The following is a 21,453-nucleotide window of genomic DNA, read 5'->3' on the forward strand; positions in this document are numbered from 1 at the left end:
TAGTGGAAATTTTGAGTAGTTCAGAGAACCGGTAGTAAAAATTCTGGCCCCGTCCCCATCTATTCTCTGCCTCCCGCATCCCGGCTGATCGGGAAGAAATTGGGATTTTGCAGTATCTTTCTCCCGGAGTGGTGTGGGAATGGAGATTTTACAGTATCCTTCCCCTGCCACCCCCACCAAACCATGCCACGCCCACCAAGCCACACCCACAGAACCAGTAGTAAAAAAATTTGAAACCCACCACTGGTTTAACCACTGGTTAAAAAAAGAAAGTAATACACATACTGAATTTATATCATGATTTAACAATCTAAGATCTGCTGTAGATTTATTTTCTATGGCATTCCTATAATATGCATAACATTCCTAACACTATATAAAATGCCAATTGAATTTTGCTGAAAAAATAGTATTAGTAGTTGACAATCAAAATAATGATATGATATATAAGAAGAAGATTGGAAACAATTTGAACTGAAATTGCAGTCCCGGAGAAAAATGGTGTTTAACCATTTCTATGTCTCCTTCCCTTATTTCCACAACAGAAATGATATCTATTCTCTATACACTATCTGCTACAGTATTGGCCACTGAATCTACATATTCTAAATATCCAGGTATAATAGTTATAGGCAACCGCATACCTTCTGATCCATAGCTAATAGTAACTGTGTTGTATGTTGTATGTGGTGTGTGGTGTGCTTTTTATCAGGAGAATAACAAGGCAGAAAAGAGTTAATCCCTGCCTTCAACACAATGGTTGCAAACCAGCTCTTATAGTTGTTTTTAAGATAATACAAAGATTTTGGAGAATCTGTTGCTATTTCTAATATCACAGTTTAGTTCTTTGGCAATGCAAATTTATACATTACTCAGAACAATGTTCTTCCCTCCAGTGGTGGGTTTCAAAAATTTTTACTACCAGTTGTGTAGGTGTGGCTTGGTGGGCATGGCATGGCTTGGTGGGCGTGGCAGGGGAAGGATACTGTAAAAACTCCATTCCCACCCCACTCCGGGGGAAGGATACTGCAAAATCCCCCCAATCAGCTGGGACTTGGGAGGCAGAGAATAGATGGGGGCGGGGCCAGTCAGAATTTTTACTACCGGTTCTCCGAACTACTCAAAATTTCTGCTACTGGTTCTCCAGAACTGGTCAGAACCTGCTGCAACCTGCTGCAACTCTGGCCATAACCACTTGTTTTATACTTTCCAGAAATTTTAGGCAAGATATATCATATTTTACAATTTAGGCTAGTAATGTTAGTGCATTGATTATAGTGCATTGATGGGGAGAAACAGGCTCCGACTCAACCCTTCCAAGACCAAGTGGCTGTGGCTTCCGGCGTCCCGATATAGCCAGCTGGCGCCATCGCTGGCTATTGGGGGCGAATCATTGGCCCCCACAGAGAGGGCTCACAACTTAGGCGTCCTCCTGGATGCACGGCTGCCTTTAGAAGAGCATATGACGGCCGTGGCCAGGGGGGCTTTTTATCAGGTTCGCCTGATACGCCAGTTGCATCCCTTTCTGGATCAGGACTCCCTACGCATGGTCACTCAAGCACTCGTCACTTCCCGCCTGGACTACTGCAATGCTCTCTACATGGGGCTCCCCTTGGAGTGCACCCGGAGGCTGCAGTTGGTCCAGAATGCGGCCACGCGGGGGATTATGGGAGCGACGGGGCACTCACATATAACACCTCTCCTGTGCGAGCTGCACTGGCTTCCTGTGGTCTTCCAGGTGCGCTTCAAGGTGTTGGTGACCACCTTTAAAGCGCTCCATGGCTTAGGGCCGGGGTATTTGCAAGACTGTCTTCTGCTGCCAATAGCCTCCCACCAACCAGTTCGCTCGCACAGAGAGGGCCTCCTCAGGGTGCCATCGGCCAGACAGTGCCGGCTGGCGACCCCCAGGGGGAGAGCCTTCTCTGTGGCAGCACCTGCCCTCTGGAATGACCTGCCCCCTGAGATACGCACGATATCAGACCTCCGGACTTTTCGTTGGGCCCTGAAAACACACTTATTCCATCTAGCTGGCCTGGTTTGATCCCATCCTCTCAGTTTTTAACTGAATTCGGTTTTAATTGGGTTGTTTTAAACTTGGGCCAAAAATATTTAATTGTTTTTTAAATTGTTTTTTAAATTTTATTTGCTATGTTTTATCTTGGCTGTACACCGCCCTGAGTCCCGCAGGAGAAGGGCGGTATAGAAATAAAATAAAATAAAATAAAATAAAATAAAATAAAATAAAATAAAATAAAATAAAATAAAATAAAATAAAATAAAATAAAATAAAATAAAATAAAATAAAATAATAAAATAAAAAAAATAAAATAAAATAAAATAATAAAATAAAATAAAATAAATAAATACATACATACATACATACATACATACATACATACTTTACATTATTCTATTTTTAGTATTCTGTGGATCCAGAAAATGTAATTTAAATGTTACTAAAAATTAACTTGATAAAAATACAAAACTATTACAATGTGACCAACATCAAACGGTCAGAGCATAGAGCAATTATCAGAAGATGGACTCTCAGAGATCATAAAATGTTCTGATTCCACCTCCTGGGAATAAATACAGCATTTACCATCCTTGACCTCCCATTCCTGGGCTCCAGGGAAATCTCAAGGCTACTTTTTTCTGCAATTGGATAAAAACCATTCCAAAAACTCTTCTTAAATTATCAGCATGTGAAAATGTGTTTTCTAATGCATGAATCGGCAATTGCTCCAAGAACTCTAAAAAGCACAGCGCCTTCTTACTTCTTTCTAAAACATTTAATAAAATTACATTATAGAAGCTGCAAAGATGAAGCCATGAGTTTTACTCAAGGCAGCAAAAATGTTCTACATTTAAGTGATTAGGCTGAATTTTCCGGTTTTGTACATTGACTCTGCAGGGAACAACCAAGTTATCCATAACATTATGCTTCCCTGCAATTTAGAACAAAGCATTTCAAAATTATATCTCTCTTCCCATCTATCCTTTGGTTTTATGTCTGTTTGGCGCATGTTTCCATGTAGAAATGTGTAACCACATGATGCTCAGCCTGTCAACCACAATACCTAGCAGACAGATACATGTGATGGCAGGGGTGAAATCCAGCAGGTTCTGACAGATTCTGGAAAACCAGTAGCGGAAATTTTGAGCAGTTCGGAGAACCAGCAAATGCTACCTTTGGCTGTCCCCAGAGTGGGGAATGAAGATTTAGCAATATCCTTCCCCCAGGAGGGGGGAGGGAATGGGGATTTTGAAGTATCCTTCCCCTGCCACACCCACCAAGCCACACTCATCAAGCCACATCCACAGAACCGGTAGCAAAAAAAAATTGGATTTCACCACTGTGTGATGGGCTTCTGAAAACTGCATTTATTCATTTTGAGGAACTATTTTATAAGAAGCTACCAAGGAAGCCCATCTTTCAAAATAATAATATTTTTTCCACACATGAAGAGTTCAATTAGCTATTTATTGCTCAAGACTATCACAGAGATTTTCTCAGACTGATAATTTGCACCTGGATAAAACTAGATAAGGTTCAATGGCATTTGGAGGGAGGCAGGAATCAGACTTCATCCTCTTGTGTCCAAATAGGGATTCCAAACTAATTCCCTGTTTGACTCCTCCTCTGGTTCATCCAATCTCTCTCCAACATCGATCGGGATAGATCAAAAATTAAATTTGACTTAATTTTATAAGAATTTTTATTTACTTATTTTTTTCCTTATCACACTAAAATTTATAATTTGGTAACAACTTCTGATGGACTTTCTTTCACCCAAACCTTTTGTGCTGTGTGCACCTCTGGAACTGCATGATGCATGTCAAACATAAATTTCAGGATTGTGTTAAGGTTTTTTCCCAACTTCATTTAAGCGTGCTTTGAATTGCCCAATTATATTGTCTGATCCCGGTGAACATTTGAACTGCCAGTTGTGCTAATTCATATGTTCAGTCTCTTTCTTTTTTTCAAAATAAGGGGTTTTTTTCTTGTGGTTCCTATGAATTATTTGACATTAATTTGATTTACTTACAGGTTGGTAATCTTGGACTCCTCTTCATGCTCCTTTTTTTCATCTATGCTGCTCTAGGAGTGGAGCTTTTTGGCAAACTTGGTAAGTTTTCCAGCATAAGGAAAGGTGGAATTGCAAACACCAATTACATCACACACACACATACACAAAGAGGGAGGAATTACCAAAATAGTATGCTAAGAAATAATTCCTATGATTTAAATAGAAATGTAATGCACCTTAAGGACAGTAATTAGATAACTTACATACATGCATGCTTGCTTGTTCTGCTGTCTGAGTGATTGTTTATGGGCAACTTCAAGGGCTCTGCTCTCCTTTTTTATATATATTTAAACTGAATTCCAAATGGACGGTTTCACGTTAGCTGAATGATCTAAGTATATTTCTGATTGTTTTTATCTTATTAAGAAATTTAACATGTCAGGGACTCCTCTTGCATATTGCCCACAGTTAGTCTAAGCGTTTCCATTGATACTGTACATTGATACTGAAGCAGTATATAAGTCTAAGTGCTATTGCTATACTGTGCAAGATAGATAATTATTTAATGTTGGAGGCAATTCATATTTTTCTACCAATTTCTTCAGAGACAAATAATTTTATTTTCTTAATCTTTAAGGCATTTCTAATATTGAAAAAGAATAGAATTACTGTTGCCACTTTTTTATCTTTGGAAGGGACCCTTCATCTGTATTTTTTCTTCATAACATCTACTTTCCTTATGTCTTTGTTTTGTCGTAACATGGGAGATTATTAAGGAGAATCATTTTAAGAAAAATTCATCTCTTTGTCCTTTAAGCATAGTTTATTTTAAAACCGCTAAATGATAATAATAACCAAGGAACAAGGAGTTAATGGTTTTACCCCATCAAATCCCATTTTACAACCTACTTTTCAGAAACCCAGGGCTAAACCTATATAGTTATAATAGCTTTAATTCATCTCTTTATAACCCATTTGCCCTTAGTGATAATGGCCAGATTTTATAGTAATTGAAGTAAACATGTATAAGTCAGGGGTGGGTTCTACTTACCTTTACTACGGGTTCGCAACAGGATCTCGCTTCACTCACGTGCGCGCTTTGCTTCTGCCCATGCGCAGATTGCCGATGACAACATCCAGGGTGGTGGGCAGAGCCTCCCGCCGGATTTTCTACCGGTTCTTGCGAACCAGTCTGAACCAGGGGCAACCCACTGGTATAAGTACCACAATGGACTAGATTGCCTCATTATTTCCCTATTTCTGTTGAATTGCTTCTGTCTTCACTCTGTTTTCAACCACATTTTGGCTTGTGCACTGAGAAAACAACAGAAATAGTCATTTACTGATCTCTTTGAGTCCTCCAGATCCAGGAGTTACAAAATGCCCATATTAGATTCTGGATGGGATGACATATCCCATTCAGACTTGGTGTGCAATCTGGGGGCTCCTGCTTGATGAGCAGGTGGCAGCTGTCACCAAGGCTGCATTTACACTGCACCTTATCAGCCAGTTGCACTCATTCTAGGACCAGGTGGCCCTATTCATGGTCACTCACACCTTGGTCACCTCTCAGTTGGCCTATTGCAATACATTCCACATGGGGCTGCTCTTGAAAATCATCTGGAGGCTTCAGTGGATCCTGAATGTAGCAATGCAGAGAGTTATGGACACATCTCATTATGCCAATGTAAACCATATTCTACAAGCCTAACTGGTTTCCAATAGGTATGCTTCAAGGTACTGGTTATCACTTTAAAACCCTACATGGTATAGGACCAGGTTCCTTGAGGGACCGCCTTCTACCAAGAACATCTGTCCACCCCACATTCTCCACAGGGAGGACCTGCCTCAGGTTCCATCTTTTAGATCTTGTCATCTTATGCAATCTAGAGGGCATGGCTTTTCTGTGGTTGCTCCTGTTCTTGAAACTATCTCTCTCCCCTCCCTACTCTCTGACATACAACAGGTCCCATTTTCCTAACCTTTAGGGAATTCATTAAGACCTGTCTCTTCTGCTAGACATTAGGAGCCAATTGAGAGTCCTCCCTTTTGGTTATTCTATTATGTGTAAGTTTTATTTATATGTTATATCAGGTTATTATTATATGGTGGGTTTTTTCTTTATTTTTTTATGCTGGACACTGCCCAAAATTACATTATTTGACAGCCTTATAAGTCTTGAAATAAATTAGAATTTGAATGGAAGTTCAGTCACTTATTTTGGTCACTCTTCCTACTTTTAACAATATATTTGTTGATTTCGCATGCATGCTAATTCATTTCAAGGAAACATATTTTTTAATAAGCGTAATCTAAAAGCAACAGAGAAATAAGTTTTGGAGAAAGAGAAGGAGGTTATAAGGCAGATATGTGGAAAATAAGACACATTATTATTATTTGAAACCAGTTTGGTATACATTACAGAACACATATGCATTTTGCAAAAAATATAAGAGTATCTTCTCATCTTGGTTCTTTTAAAGGTCATCGTATGTTGATTAGATCATTCTTCTATCTAGGTTTGCATACACTGTAAAGACAAGATTAAAATTTATAAATTGCCTTTTCAAACCTTAAACTTCAGTGTCGTGCCTATTTTTTCATGTATAAAACCCCTTCTTTTCAGTATGCAATGATGAGAACCCATGTGAAGGAATGAGCCGCCATGCTACCTTTGAGAATTTTGGAATGGCCTTTCTCACACTTTTCCAGGTTTCCACTGGTGACAACTGGAATGGCATTATGAAGGTAATTGAGGCCATTTCTGGAGACATTTTTTGTGCTGTCATGAACAAAAGGAAAGTTGCCAGGGTCCTATGGTGAGCTTAAAGCATACTGTGTATATTGTGATTTCTACATTGCAACTATCCAATCAATGATTGCAAAAGCCTGGCATTACAAGAAGTGTTAGAATGTTATTGATAATGATAGACAGAACCTGGCATGATACATCTATCCCATCATTTGGGGGATGGGATGAAATTTTTTTTGCAACATTTTTAGAGCTTGTATGGAGTGTGAATTCCTGAATAGACAAGAGGGAAGGGAAGGGATAGTATAATACTAAGACACCACATAAACAAACTGTCATTCTTGAAGCATCATATAAGAGCTATGGCAATGCAAATCTTTTTATGGCTCCATTAAAGCTAAAGAATATTGAGCCCAGGAAATCATTTGAGGAGGTGCATAACACACAAAGTGCCTCTGTGAATCTGTTTCTCAAGGCCATAAAACAGCCTCAGCTGCTTTTAGATTGGAGCAGTTGCTTGGAGTCCCTAGAGAACTTCTGGGCATGCATGTGCTTCCACAGATGACACTTCCATTGGGATAGCTACAGTCAACCATCTCGTAAAATAAGGTTTAAAATATAACATTTTGGTAGCAAATAGATTTTGAGTACTGTAGTAATACAAATTAGACCAACTCGTTGGACAAAATGTTGTGATTTGGCTAAGGCAACCCTCATAAATTCTCTGTTTCATACAGATACTCACTCATATTATCTTGCTCTGTAGGATCACTATCCCATATCTGTCCTAATTTGGATCCAGTGCAGGATAGTATCAAATTCACATAAGTGGGCTCTTCAAAGTGACATGTTGGCATAGACCAGAGGTCCTCAAACTTGGCAGCTTTAAGACTTGTGGACTTCAACTCCCAGAATTCTCCAGCCAGCTATCCTCAGTACTATAAAATATATATATCTCAAAGTGCAAAATGCTCTGTCTCAATAGAATATTGGAACATGGGACAGGGATAGATATGTCATTGCTGCATTACTTTCTATTCATGTGTGCTAAGATAAAAAGGGATATCATTTTGTAGTTAATTGGGACTTACCTATGTGACAGATTTCTTGTGGATCCAGAAAGTGATAGAATTAATGAAGTAGAGGTTGGAGTGAGAAAATTCTGTTTCCAGAAATATCATACATCAGAAATCTTGAGTCTTGTTTAAATATTTTGATTGAGAAAGCAGCTAATTTTTGTCTTCATTTTTTAAAAATAACTTTTCCCTTTTCTCTGTGTTTTGTGCTTATGTCTATGTGTTGTATGGGGAATTGTTTGGTTTTCTTTCTTTTTGTTTTTCACTTTTTTGGCCTAACTTAATTCCTCAAGGATACACTACGTGACTGCACTCATGATGATCGGAGCTGCCTGAGCAACCTACAGTTCATCTCTCCACTCTACTTTGTTAGCTTCGTGCTCACAGCCCAATTTGTCCTCATCAATGTTGTAGTAGCTGTCCTTATGAAGCACCTAGATGACAGCAACAAGGAAGCACAGGAGGATGCAGAAATGGATGCCGAGATTGAGCTTGAGATGGCACATGGATTGTGCCCTCAGAGCACGAGCTCATTGAATCCTGGACAAGATGGAGGAGGTGGGAGAAAGGACTCTGAAGGACATCTATGCATGACATGTTACTCTCCAGCACAGGTAGGCGGAGCATTTTTCCTTGCTGCTAGCAAGTTTTTGGCACATTAATTTGGGAGAACAAAGGTAGTTTAGAAAAGTGTAGAGAGTTATGATGGAAAAATGGATATTTAAACAACCTGTGACTGACAAAGATTCAGTTCTAGGCTAGGAGTTCTGGTATACTGAAAAATTCTCATGAAGACAGAACTTAGAACACTAATTAGTGCTGAATAGAACGAAATCTGGATTTTGTAAAAAGTTGAAAAATAAAATTTAAAAAGATACCATGAGGCAGGCCTAAGGTACAATAGTGGAAATACAGTAGCAAAACACAAAATTATTTAGCAAAGTAACTTGAGGAACACCTGTGAGGTTCTTTAGCAAGTTTCAGTGGTGCTTCTCTGTCCAATATCCATCTAACCCCTTCATTTTACATCATTGTGTAGGGCTATATTCTGCCTCATTTACTCATTCTGTAGGATTTTACTCAAATGTGACTATTTGCCACAGAATTAACCAGCATGAGTGAAAGTGGCAGAAGATAACTACATTATACAAAAGAACACTAAAACAAGCAAAAACATGGAGTTCTTAAAATAATGTCTCCCATCCTCCCCCCTTTCTTGTCCCCTAGGAGAACTTATGGCTGGACAGTGTGTCTTTAATAATTAAAGACTCCTTCGACGGGGAGTTAATGATCATCGATAACCTATCGGGCTCCGTCTTCCATCATTACTCCTCGCCGGTCATGTGCGAGAAGTGTAACCATGACAAGCAAGAGGTAACCTGCGTGCGAGGATACGGGAGGGGACATCCCATGATTTTCAGAACGCACACATGCACACTAAGCACAAGGTCTTCTTGGGATTGTCTCCTGATTATAGATAATTTTGATATACATTTTGCCATTAACATGCTTTCCTGAAGGCATCTCGTTCAAAGGAGGAAAGGCATATTTCTGTTAGCTAAAGGCTGAGTGGAAAGACAGCTAGATTGACAAGGATATATGAAAAAAACACCCTTTCATCATTATGAAAGATGAGATACAATATTAGTTCTGTAGAGAATACAGTATTCTGTTTTGCATATTGTAGAGTGATTTGTAAAAGGAACAAAGTGCATTGTTCCATGGTTTTCAAGGTTTGGCGAGTATTTTTAAATGATATGCTTAGTTTTAAGTGGAACTCTGTTTTCTGGTATCTAAGAAGTACTTTAGCACAGTATAGTTCAAGGTAAAATCACTTTAAGTTTTTAAAATGCTGGCTACCATTTTATTTTGTCTTAGTTTTGAACCTTTAATTTTAATTAAATTGCTAGCGAAAGATATAGGAAATGGACGTAAAGAGATTTCTTATTCAGTGATGGTTGTAAGGAACTATAGTTTAGGTAGTCTGAATTTTTGCATATCTTAGCTAATAGAATCATTCATTGTCAATTCTTTGCAATTAATGTGAATGTTTTAGTTGCATAGATTTCAGAGGGCAGAGAAGTCCAGTTGAATGTTCACAGGTCAAGAATCTCATTACTTGATACTTGGCTGATAGTAAAGCTAAGGAATTTTATATCTTGGTCTAAGTATCATAGAGGCTGGCAATATCTGAGGTTATCATGTTTATTCAATTGTAAGTATACAAGTCATATTTTTTCCCATCTCCCACTACAATTCCTTCCTTTATGGCTTCACAATGCATGTTAAGTGAGCAAAGCATTACATTAAGAAAGCCACTTCCTTTGAAAGACTTTCATGGCTGTCTCAATGGTTTGCCGGTATAGACAACACTTCCATTGGAATCACCAGCAAAGTGGTTACACATGCACAAGTGCAGCTGGAATGACCTTCAAAACTACCATCCAAGTCTTCTAAAATAATTCAGCATCTCAGTCTTTCCTGAAGTATCAGTGTGCTGAAACTCTTTTATTAACTGATATAGTCCAAACTTAATTTAAATTACTATACTGTCAAAAAAACCTTGCCAAGATAAAAAGTATTTAATCCAAGAAACACTTCATGCCAGCAACATATCTGTCCAATGCATTGCATCTCATTGGCCCATTTTTATAGCTTACCTACCATCATACTGGAAAGGTAAGGGGTCCCTGTAGATTTTATTCTGCTAATCGTTGCTGTCTATAGGGGCGGTGCTCATCTCCATTTCAAGGCCATTGAGCCAGAGCTCAAGTGGTACCTACTTTTTATCCACTCTCACTTCAAACTGCTAGGTTGACAGGAGCTGTAGCTAGGATGGGAGCTCATCCCATCGCCTGGCACTCTTGTGTCAAACCTGGGCTGCTGGCTTTGATAGAATGTGAGACTCTAGCCCACATTCCATCAATGCCCTTTCTGTAACAATTTGCATCCTAACATGTAAGAAAAGTATAAGAAATATCTCTTAAACATGCCAAATGCATTATAAATGACTCATACATAATGCATTTATAAATTATAAATATGACAGGTGCTTCTATATGGGGCTGGATTCCTGGCAACTGCATGGCTGTTTTAGCTTATCTACCTTGTAGTCCTTTCAGTAATATTCCTCTAAAGTCTTTGAGCCTGTTCTTCCATCTTTTCCATTGTCTTCCCTTGTCTACTTGACAAATACAGTTATTTCTAGATCATCATCCACTCCTATCACATGCAAATGATGATTTGAACATCACCTCAAGGAAACAGTCAGTCTTGATTAGATCCAGGATGGATTGAAACTCTCAGTTACTATCTCCAGATCCACTGTCCAAAAGCATCTGTTTTGTGTAACCCAGTTTCAAACTATACAATGCTGCTGGAAGTATAATTGATTTAATTATTCTGCTCTTATAATATATTCTGATCATATAAATGTACTTAGCTTTCATGAACTTGTCTAAATGTATTGTTCCCTTCAACTAAACTCCTTAATTCTTTAGCACACTGCCCATCTTTACTTTTAATAAACATATATCGAGGCATAATCTACATAAGGCCTTGCTATAATCAATAAATCAAAGATAAGACTTCCTCTTGTTCACCCCATTATCTGTCTTATATTAAGATCTCTTATCTTTCTGCCTTGCCTGAAACCTGCCTATCCATTTCACATTTATTCTCCATGTTTGATTCTGTTTATAAGAACATAAGAAGATATTGCTTACACAAGGAATTAGTGCATTAAGTAATTGACACACTTCTTGCATCATTCTTCTTTCAAATCAGTATATACACAGATCTAAGCCTCATAGGCTTATTGTATATTTGTTGATGTAGCACTGTTAGCACTTGTCTCTTCATCTTTTGTAACTTACTTTCCAGCAGAGTCAGTTTCGGTATATATCCTCTTTCTGCAAATTTTCTCTCCTATAATGCCTTTTTAGAAAATATTTCAATGTGCATCTGTCAATCTTCCTTTAACCTTATTTGCCTTCATTCTTCCAGGATTAATCTTGAGAAGTCCTACCTAAACTGTAGATTTTCATGATCTTTTTTTTTTTTTTTTTTTTGGCCTTCTTAAACTCCTAATTATCACATTCTTACTATTTCTTTTCTATGTTGACATTTTTGATTCCCTGTCATTTCTTATTTGACTCTGTATTTGGTTGTACATCCTTCCCGAATGCCATCACTCTGCTAAACAATTCTCTCAACACTATCAAACTATTTACTAAGTCTGCACTACTATTAATCTTCCCATCGTTCTCACCACCCATCTCCTTTCCTTATGACTGTATAACTGTAATTTTGTTACTTGTATCCTTATGATTTATATTGATATTGTTTCCTGTTTGCTTATTTGTACCCTATGACTATCATTAAGTGTTGTACCTTATGATTCTTGATGAACATATCTTTTCTTTTATGTACACTGAGAGTATATGCACCAAGACAAATTCCTTGTGTGTCCAATCACACTTGGCCAATAAAAAAATTCTATTCTATTCTATTCTATTCTAGTCTAGTCTAGTCTAGTCTAGTCTAGTCTAGTCTAGTCTAGTCTAGTCTAGTCTATTCTTCATGTTTACAAATGTTATCCTTTATTCTTTGTATCCTTTATTTTACTTTCAAAAAAATTTATTGCTGTTTTTGTTGTATTGTTATTTGCTTTAATTGTTAGATAGGGAGATAGAAGAGGCAGGACACTGATTCTCCAACAAAACAACAGCTCTTTATTCTGACAGCTTGCCCTTTTATAGGGAGCTGTCAGAGGGTTCAACCAATGAGATCTAACTATTTTTCCTGCCGGAATGGCGGACCTGAGTGAAGCCTTCATACTTCGGCTTCACTCCCTTATTAATATTCAACATTAATAATCATTTGTATGGAAAGCTGATTGACCTTTTGACCTTTTTTTTTCCTATGAGGGGTCCTTGATGCTTTCTGAGCTTGATTGTTTTCTTGCAGACATTTCATTAGCCAAAATAATGTTTTTTCCTATTAAATATTCATGTGTCTCTTATGTCTTTCCATACATTCTCTGTTTTCTTTTACTTAAGTTACTCATGTTAAATCTGTCTTCACATTGGTCGTACATTTTTACCAATCTTACACCTAGGATTGTTTTTTTTTTTTTAATTCTGTAAATTTAACCCATATATTGTTAAATCTTTTCAAGATATGAGCCACAGTCTGTACCTGGAAGTATTCTGACAAACTGGATTTCACTTCCCCCTTTTCTGTTTCCTTTGATGTGATTTAACTATAAAAGAGAGGATGTGAAGCAGGAATTGGCAGTAAACAAATAATTCTCTCCACAAAACTTGATTTACCTATCTCTTTCATTATTGTGTTTATGCAGTCCAAACTTTCTATAAATCCAGATTTCTTTGATTCTCCGACTTTTGCATTCCAGTCATCAATTAGTAATACCGAGTCATCTTTTGATGTTGGATTTAGTGTTGCTTACAATTTGTTACAGAATCCCTCAGTATGTTTCACCATCATGTGTAGCAGGTGCATGCATTTGTATAACATTGATGTTCACTGCATATCCACTAGTTCTAATATATTATCCTGTCTCAAAGTGTAGCAAACCCATATATTGTGATATCCTTTTTTTTGCTGCTCATTGTTAGAATAGTCTCATGCCCTGAATAGAAATAACCATTTAATTTGATTCACCAAAATTCAACTGAACCTAAAATACAGTATCCTTTTAGTACACTTTATTTCCTCTTCAATCATTTCACTTTTGTTGTGTGCATACATCTCAGATCCCAGGTTCTAATGATGAGTCCTTCTAAACAAAAAATCCATCTCCAATAACTGTAACCAAATTTCCTTTTGGATCTGGTCCATCCATGTTCATCATACACGGTGAAAGTTTGACATTCTTCCCCAGTAACTGGAAGAGGGCCTTCTGATGTGCAAGTTTTATCATCTGTCACTCAAGCGTATTGAAATATTTTAGCTATATCCATATAATTTTCTTGGCAACAATATAGCTTTACTGTTACATTCTTCCAGTTTCATTTTGGAGAAACTTCTTCTAGATGGGTTAGACTCCCTCACATCTGTAAAGCCTACAAGCAAAATGGTTCATTCCCTGCAGTACGTTGTTTTCAATCACTTTTCCGTAGGCATTGTCAAACAATAAGTAGGATAATATAATGGCTTTAAACCATTTACAGAGGATAGTGATCAAGGATATATTTAGCTGGTGTTCATCCATGCAACCCTTTTTGAAATAACTCAGATTATGTCATTACAATGGGATTTGTTAAGTAATTTATGTCCAAGCAGTGAGCATTTCGATTCTTTAATTTGCTAAAACATGAGCATCTTTCAGGTTTAATTGATAAATTTCCTTTTTTAAAACAAAAACAAAAAAACTCCCACCCCTTTATGTTATTTAACATTTTTCATGTTTTGGTCCATTAATATATTTTCAATCGGTCAATATTTGTAGCTGCATTGCTGGCTTGTGAGAAGGACTCAGTGGTTATATATCACAAAATATTTGTAATGATAGTAAATCTGAATCTGTATAACAATTATAGAAAAAAATAAATAATCACTCAGAATTTTAAACCAAAATCTACCAGGGTTAGCAAACTATACAACTCCCTTTCCTGTCTTGTAATATACTTGTGTTAATAATTCAAGGAAAAAACCAAACCAAATTTAATCTTGATTTTAAGAACATATTTAGAAACAAGTTACAACATTTCTAACTACATTTTCCTTCAGAAACTCACTTCTTAATATCAGTTGCTCACAGGTGGTACACAGATCTTGATTTCCAAAATGCTCAATTTATTCACATACATTTAAATATAAATTGAGACGAAAATAAATTAGTTTAATTCTATTAACTTTTCATCTGAAACAAGATACAGAGGTAAAGCAGCTTAATCACAGAAGAAACTATGAATTTAGTTCTGCAGAAATTAGGTTTTTAATATATTTTAACACATTTAAGTATCCTGTAGTCTAGGCAGTCTATAGTGTTCAAATATATCTCACTGAAGTAATCTTTTATTCTACTTGGTATTATTCTAGTGTGGTGTCAGAAAACTTTTTAAATAATTTATTTAGCCTTCATACTGGAGGTATACAAAATAGCTAATTGTCTTCACAAGATATATTAATATATAATGGAGGCTTGTAGATTTGAGCTTGATATTTTATTTTATTCTTTATTAGGGTGTTCTTTTTGTCCTGGTATTCAATAGAAAAGAAGTTCATGTCTTACAAAGTAACAATGCAACATTAATCAAGTGATCTACCATTTCTAATTGGAGATGGCTATTAATAATAATCTTACAGCTTTTTTGTTGAATCTAAATCACTCCTGGAACAATTAAGCATGTTTTCATGTGAAGTTCAGTTAGGCATATGATAGTTTACTAAATTAGTTAGAGGTGTCATTCATACAAAGTTTGTGTTTGTATAATATGTACAGATATTGTGGCTGGTAGTTGTGTTGTGTTTTGATGTGATGTGATGCTGGCTTTCTTTTCTTTTTTAAATGTGTAGATGATTAGTGGTGGCTGTGTTTGGTAAAAACTTCAATATTATGCATCCTTGGACACAATCCAGCACACTAAGAAGCATGCATAAATCCTGTTGATCTTGAAAGCATTTAAGCTGACATAACTAGGCACTGGATTTGTTCACAGTGATCTAAACAGTAGTAGTTCAGCAGATAGCCTCCGTGGAAATACCTTGGCTTTAGTGCTGTGAAGATTGCCATCATTATAATGTGTGACAGATTACATCATGATAGTGGATTACCATTTTGGAAATCTACTTCAGTCATATCTTCCATTAATTCCAAATGAACTGTCGTCTGAAGGAGTCCTAATATTTGGCATTGCCACTAATTCTGTTACAGATCCTGTCCAAAGCCATCAGCTCTCCATATCACTCTTTGCCACTGTTTACACCAGCAAAATATTCTGCACAAATACAGGAAAGCAGAACTTTATTGAAGATCTCTCAAATTAGGTCATAATGATAGAGATAAAATAATAACCAAGAAAGAGCCAATATCAAAATAGGTTCAAAAGTTCCTTAGAGACTGCCATTAAATGGAAAAAGTACTTTTAAAGTGAAGAATAGTAAGATTGGTAAAATGAAAAATAAAATAGAAGATAATAAAATGAAAGGGGGAGAATCCCTTCATCCTTTCATCAAGGATGGTGATACTTAAAGAAGATGGAGAGATAGTGTTGGGGGATTATTTGTTGTAGAAAGCAAATTAAAACCCAGCAATTTGAGTGAGAGATGTGAAAATAAGGAATATCATAATATCATAATGTAGAATTTTGTTTAAAAAGAAAATGAAAACAGAAGTTGAATAATAACAAGGAATAGAATTATTTCTTTTTTCAGTAAATTGGAAATAAATAATTTGTGTTAGTAAGTAGTACTAACTAGTAAATTAGTGAGTTGAAATTAAGCTCAAGAGGTAAAAAGTAAGTGAAAAATAATAAAGAAAAGACATACAGCTACATGATTTTCATATGAATTGCATGATTACTACTGTTGAAATGAAGGCTTCACCATAGCCATAAACTTGCCTGTTGATGGAAATAAACACTGCTTTCCAAGACAAGGCAGTTCTTTTCTCAATGATCCCCAGACTATCTTCTAGGAATTCTTCTCAGAGATTTCTCAGTCTCTTAATGTAGACTCAGTTATACTGAATGTACATTATATATTATGGAACCACTCCTGGTGAGATTGAAAGACTTTCTATTTTCCTTCCACAGAAGATGAAATGGAGAATTCTTCAGATGACATGGTCCATCATAGAAAAGTGTATTTTATTTTTGTTTATCCTCATCTCACCCTAAAAATCTTTCATGATATGTAAAATTGAGTTAAGGCTCTGTAAAGTATGTCAAGTATGACCTTCTTCCTTGTCTTCAATCTCTTTTCTAAAGCAATGTGACGGTTAAGAGTGTTTGACAGCTTCTTTCCTGAAATCCACCCATCCCCCTTACTATAGATCCAGCTGGCTGAAATGGAGGCCTTATCGCTCAATTCTGATAAGTCTTCTATCCTGCTAGGAGATGATGGAGATAGTTCCAACATTGACCAGCCAAGCCCTAAGGAAAAGGTAAATTATTTATATATAGGGACTACCTTCCTTTGAAAGAATCCATTTTTTTCAGGGAGTGGTGGGTGGTAGGTGGATGGATGGATGACAAAATTCTATGGGACTTTTTCTTAAACGTTCTGAATTAATTTACTATGCTGTATATCAAGTGTATCACATTTTTGATCACTGGGGCCACACTTTTTATTTACCTTGTTTTATTGGAATGACATTGATGGCTGCATAAAATGAGTCCATTTCACACAAGTGTGCAAAAATTGGAATCTTAAAACTATAAAGTTTTAGAGCTTTCGAGAGAGTATTAAAACTTAATACTTAAGACCATACTAGTGAAGGAAACTGCATTGCCTAAGCTCATATAGGGCCATAACAAGAGGTGCATGTTACATCCTACTTGTTTCATCATATTATTCCTGATACAGATTCCTTCATGAAACATGAAGTCCATATGTACATATGGAACATTTTCATTTTCCACCAGAACTTTTTCAATAAGGGAAGTCAATTGCTGAAATGTATAAAGCAAATTACCTCAATCAAGAGCTCTAATAAAGCTTTGATATGCATCTAGCATCTTTCCCCACAGCTCAGTTAGTGTTATCAATCCTCCATAAGCTAGCTGAAAACTAAAGCTGCATAACATAAAAGTTTATGTTCTAACTGCTGATCCCTCTCCTCTTCTATAGATTCTGTTTTGGCATGTTAAAAAAGCAATTGATTACATTCTCTGTTGGCATTTCTGTTTTACAATTCTCTTGGGAATCCACTTGCCAATCCTGAATCGCATCAGATAACTGATCTGTGGAATGACATGGAAGCTCAGTAAAATGGGACAATCTTTCTGGCTTTCTTAGGCTGTTCCTAGAGCCAAACAATCAGTTGTTTAGCAGGCCATAAGAAGCTACTTATAGAGTTACCTTCTCTGCCTGCTTCTTTTTCCCAAAAGTGGGGGGTGGGGGGAATGACAGAGTACCAAAAGCCCCAGTAACATACTTGTGCAAGATTGAAGTGTTCAAGAGGTTCTGGATAGTCATCTGATTGTACTGCCACAGAATGGCTAAAATGAAAATAATATCATGGAGAGGGAACAAAATAAAGAATTTGACAGGGCATATTCATATCATGATTAAATGCCAATGGGAATTTAATGCCCTCTGACAATGTATCAGATAGATACCTGAGCACATTTTTTCAAACTTGCAAAGTTTCCTCTTATTTAAATAATTTTGTTTCCTTTTTACGAAGTTTCATGAGACAAATATCTTTATTCTGACTAGGATGGTGAAGACAGCCCTAATTCTACAAGGAATACAAACGTGGAAGAATGTCTCTTCCCTTTAACAAATACAGGATCTTCTCTGCCTCCAGAAAGCTACCAGTATGAAATGGAAAAAATCCCTTTCAGTCGAGCTCAGTCTTGGCTAAATAATGAGACCAATGAAGGTAGGCAATGCCACATAGTTGACCTGAACTAATATGGTACCCAACAGAGATAGTTACTTTTTTAAAGAGCTCTTTCATGTTAATGGGATGTATTCAGCTATAGGCATGAAAAAATGCATCAGTTATAAACAATATAGTTATGAATAAATTGATGTTTTCCAAAGGTTTTTTTTTCACTCACTGATCTAGGAATAGAAAATGGTACTGTATACAGATATCATTTAACACAATACCTCAGCCTTTTTCAATTGGGTATATTATTCCAAATGTGTCCAATATTTTCATCACGGACAGTAGCTAGGAGACATATCTGAAAGACACAGAGTTAGAAACTCTGCAATATGTTTCATATGTTATCTGTAGTCAAGGAAACTGTATTGTAAAAGGCAAGTATTAACTTCGTAATTTTGTACGTTTGAAGTATCATAATGTTTTCTTTCCCATATGTTCATCTGTGTTTTAAGGGTTCTCTTAACTCAGTGCCTAAACTCACCCTTCTGATCATTCTAGTGTTAATTTGTTTATTTTTCCATTGTTTTTCAAAAATCATGAGGGCAGCATAGATAGCTCCTGCCTCTTATAATAATCCTATGAATTAAGTTATTGTGAGACATAATGACTAGAACAACTTTTAAGCCTCATGAAAAGGTAGCTAGAATTACTTTACATTTTAAAACCAAAGAGATTTCAAAGTGAAACCCTGATGTATGTGAAGAAAAGCCTGAAACATTGCCAAAATCCCTCATGCTGCTTGACTGGCAAGTGCTGATTTGTCTAATACTATAGACCACGCTCAAATTATTGACTGTGTTCTCTTAGGGAAAATTATCCAAGGAACAGGAAACATGTTAGCCAACATGTTAGATGTGCCAACCAAGAGCAAAATGAATTAGTGCTTCCTAAACAGCTACCAAAGAAAGAGGCTGGAGTTGTAAGGGAACAAGATGCATGATGCATGATTGCAAGTAGTTTGATTTTCCCATTGAACATAACTTAAATTGACTTTTTAGATTTCTGCCCGATAAAAAAACTTGAAAGTGGAAACTTAATTTCTTCTCTTTTATGTCTTTCTCCTGATTTTACCAAATCCCTCTTGTTTTCTGGACCCCATTCTCTGTTGCCAGTTGAAACTGAGTTTTTTCTCCCAGATGTTTCTGCTAAACTGCCAAGTCAAGAGAAAGTATCTTGTCCAGAGAAGCTTCCTAAAATCTCTCTGCAAGCTTCCTGGGCCTCACTGCAATCTCCAAATGTAAACTCCTCACTTATTCACCAGGTAATGTTCCTATAATGACTTTGTCTCCCCTATGTCCACCAGGGTTGAACCATACATAGACATGAGGAAAGTGCTTCAGGAGAAAAAATTGATAAACTTTGTGTTCTCCATTTAACACAAATTTCAGATGCATACCAAATTATGCAATCCAGGTTAAAAAATGGATTTTATTTGTTCAACTTGTATGCCGCCTTTCTCCGAAGACTCAAGGCGGCTGAGTTATATGGATGAGTCCCATATAACATTGGGAGCCTTCTAATTAAACCTATGTATTCTAATAACCAAGAGGCCTGTCTATTAAATAAACCTACAGTGAGAGTGTGAGCGGACCTTATATCTGAAATGTCTTTTTAAGACAGATTGATGGAAGATCAGTCTATTTATGGCTAATATTGGGTGTGAGAAGAGACACCAATGAAATGTTTTAGTCAACCAGGTTCCTTGCAATGATGTTAATACACTATTGTTCTCAGCTGATATTGTTGACTGACAGTTAAGACAGCTAAGAATCAGAACTGTGTCCTCATACTAACTGGTTAGTGCTGCCAGATGAAAGTGGCAAACTTTTGTTAGTTGATGTATAACGTTGCAATTGATGCCTTCCTCCTTGTCTGAATATGAAGACTGACTTCGTTTGTTTGTTATTTCTTGGCCTTGCAGACCACAGAGAGTGACACTTCCCTTGACGATGGCAGGAGCAATAGCTCAGAAGGAAGCTTGCAGACCACACTGGAAGACAGTTTAAACCTTAGTGACTCACCCCAGTGTACCCTAGATCTCCCGGTCGTATTATGCCCAGTGCCAGCAGCCACCCAAAAAGCTTTGGTGGTCCCGCTTTCCCCTGCCTCCCGAAGGCAAAGCATAAGGGGCCGTGGCATCTTCACTCTCCAGAACATCAGGAGGCACCAGCGGAGCCACAGCAGTGGAGGAAGCACTAGCCCAGGTTGTACTTATCATGATTCCATGGACCCTTCTGATGAAGAAGGGATAGGGAGCAGCCTAAGGGGAGGAGGCAACAGCAGTGAGCAGTCAGAGACCCTCAGCAGTTTCTCTCTGACTTCTCTCTTTTCACCACCTCCTCCATCTCAAGCTCTGGCACTTGTGAAGAAGTGCAACAGCACCAGCAGTCTCCATGCCAACTCTTCTTCACGGAGTTCTGCAGCAAATGAAGCCAAGCAGTTCTACTCAGTTGACCCAAGGGGTTTTTTATCCATGCCATCTTGGGTGACAGACTTCTGCAAGAACAGCCCTTCTCCGAGAGAGGGTGATGTACCAGAGGGCTTAGACAAAATTGGGACTCCAGACCACAGCCCCCCAGTTCCTTCTGAGTTGCAGCTGGGGACCAGAGTCAGCAAGAGACATAGATGAGTCTCCCTGCGGCTGGGAGGAAGGATGAAATGTGAAAGAGGCTTGTTCTGGTTGCCACTTCCTAACAGCAGTTCCCAATGAGAGGACTGTGGAAAGGGAAAAAAGCAACCACACAAAATATAAATATGTATGTCTGTATGTGTGCACGTGTGTATGTGTGTCCGCTTGTGTGTATGTGTGGAAAACAAGACTTTTGTACCATACCTCAGAGACTTGAGAGAGTGATAGCAATATGAGAACATCCCACATTTGCAGGGTGCCACTACCTCTGCAAAGATGACAGTGGGACAAAGTTAAGAGGGTGAAGAAGACACTCCAACCAAATAACTAGCTGGCTGGATGCAGCTATTTAGCCCTCTGCATATACAAATATATATGTA

The 21,453-nt window shown here is 37.3% G+C and overlaps 1 protein-coding gene across 3 annotated transcripts in view; it reads left to right on the top strand.

The window, feature by feature from the left end:
• The window catches only part of CACNA1I (calcium voltage-gated channel subunit alpha1 I), a 167,429-nt gene extending 146,216 nt beyond the window's left edge, over positions 1-21,213 (top strand). For 2 of the 3 annotated variants that reach the window (XM_034403489.3, XM_034403490.3), the window contains exons 28-35: positions 4,052-4,130; positions 6,658-6,779; positions 8,153-8,473; positions 9,087-9,233; positions 16,879-16,989; positions 18,267-18,432; positions 19,557-19,705; positions 20,366-21,213. In XM_034403489.3, the coding sequence (XP_034259380.3) occupies positions 4,052-4,130; positions 6,658-6,779; positions 8,153-8,473; positions 9,087-9,233; positions 16,879-16,989; positions 18,267-18,432; positions 19,557-19,705; positions 20,366-21,073 (1,803 nt within the window). In that variant the 3' untranslated portion in view covers positions 21,074-21,213. The remainder of the gene's footprint in view (positions 1-4,051; positions 4,131-6,657; positions 6,780-8,152; positions 8,474-9,086; positions 9,234-16,878; positions 16,990-18,266; positions 18,433-19,556; positions 19,706-20,365) is intronic. The other variant, XM_034403491.3, reaches the window with a different exon arrangement.
• Positions 21,214-21,453: the final 240 nt, after the last annotated feature.

The sequence above is a fragment of the Pantherophis guttatus genome, chromosome 7, assembly GCF_059756535.1.
Source record: "Pantherophis guttatus breed Tessera chromosome 7, ASM5975653v1, whole genome shotgun sequence".
Classification (NCBI taxonomy): Eukaryota; Metazoa; Chordata; class Lepidosauria; order Squamata; family Colubridae; genus Pantherophis; species Pantherophis guttatus.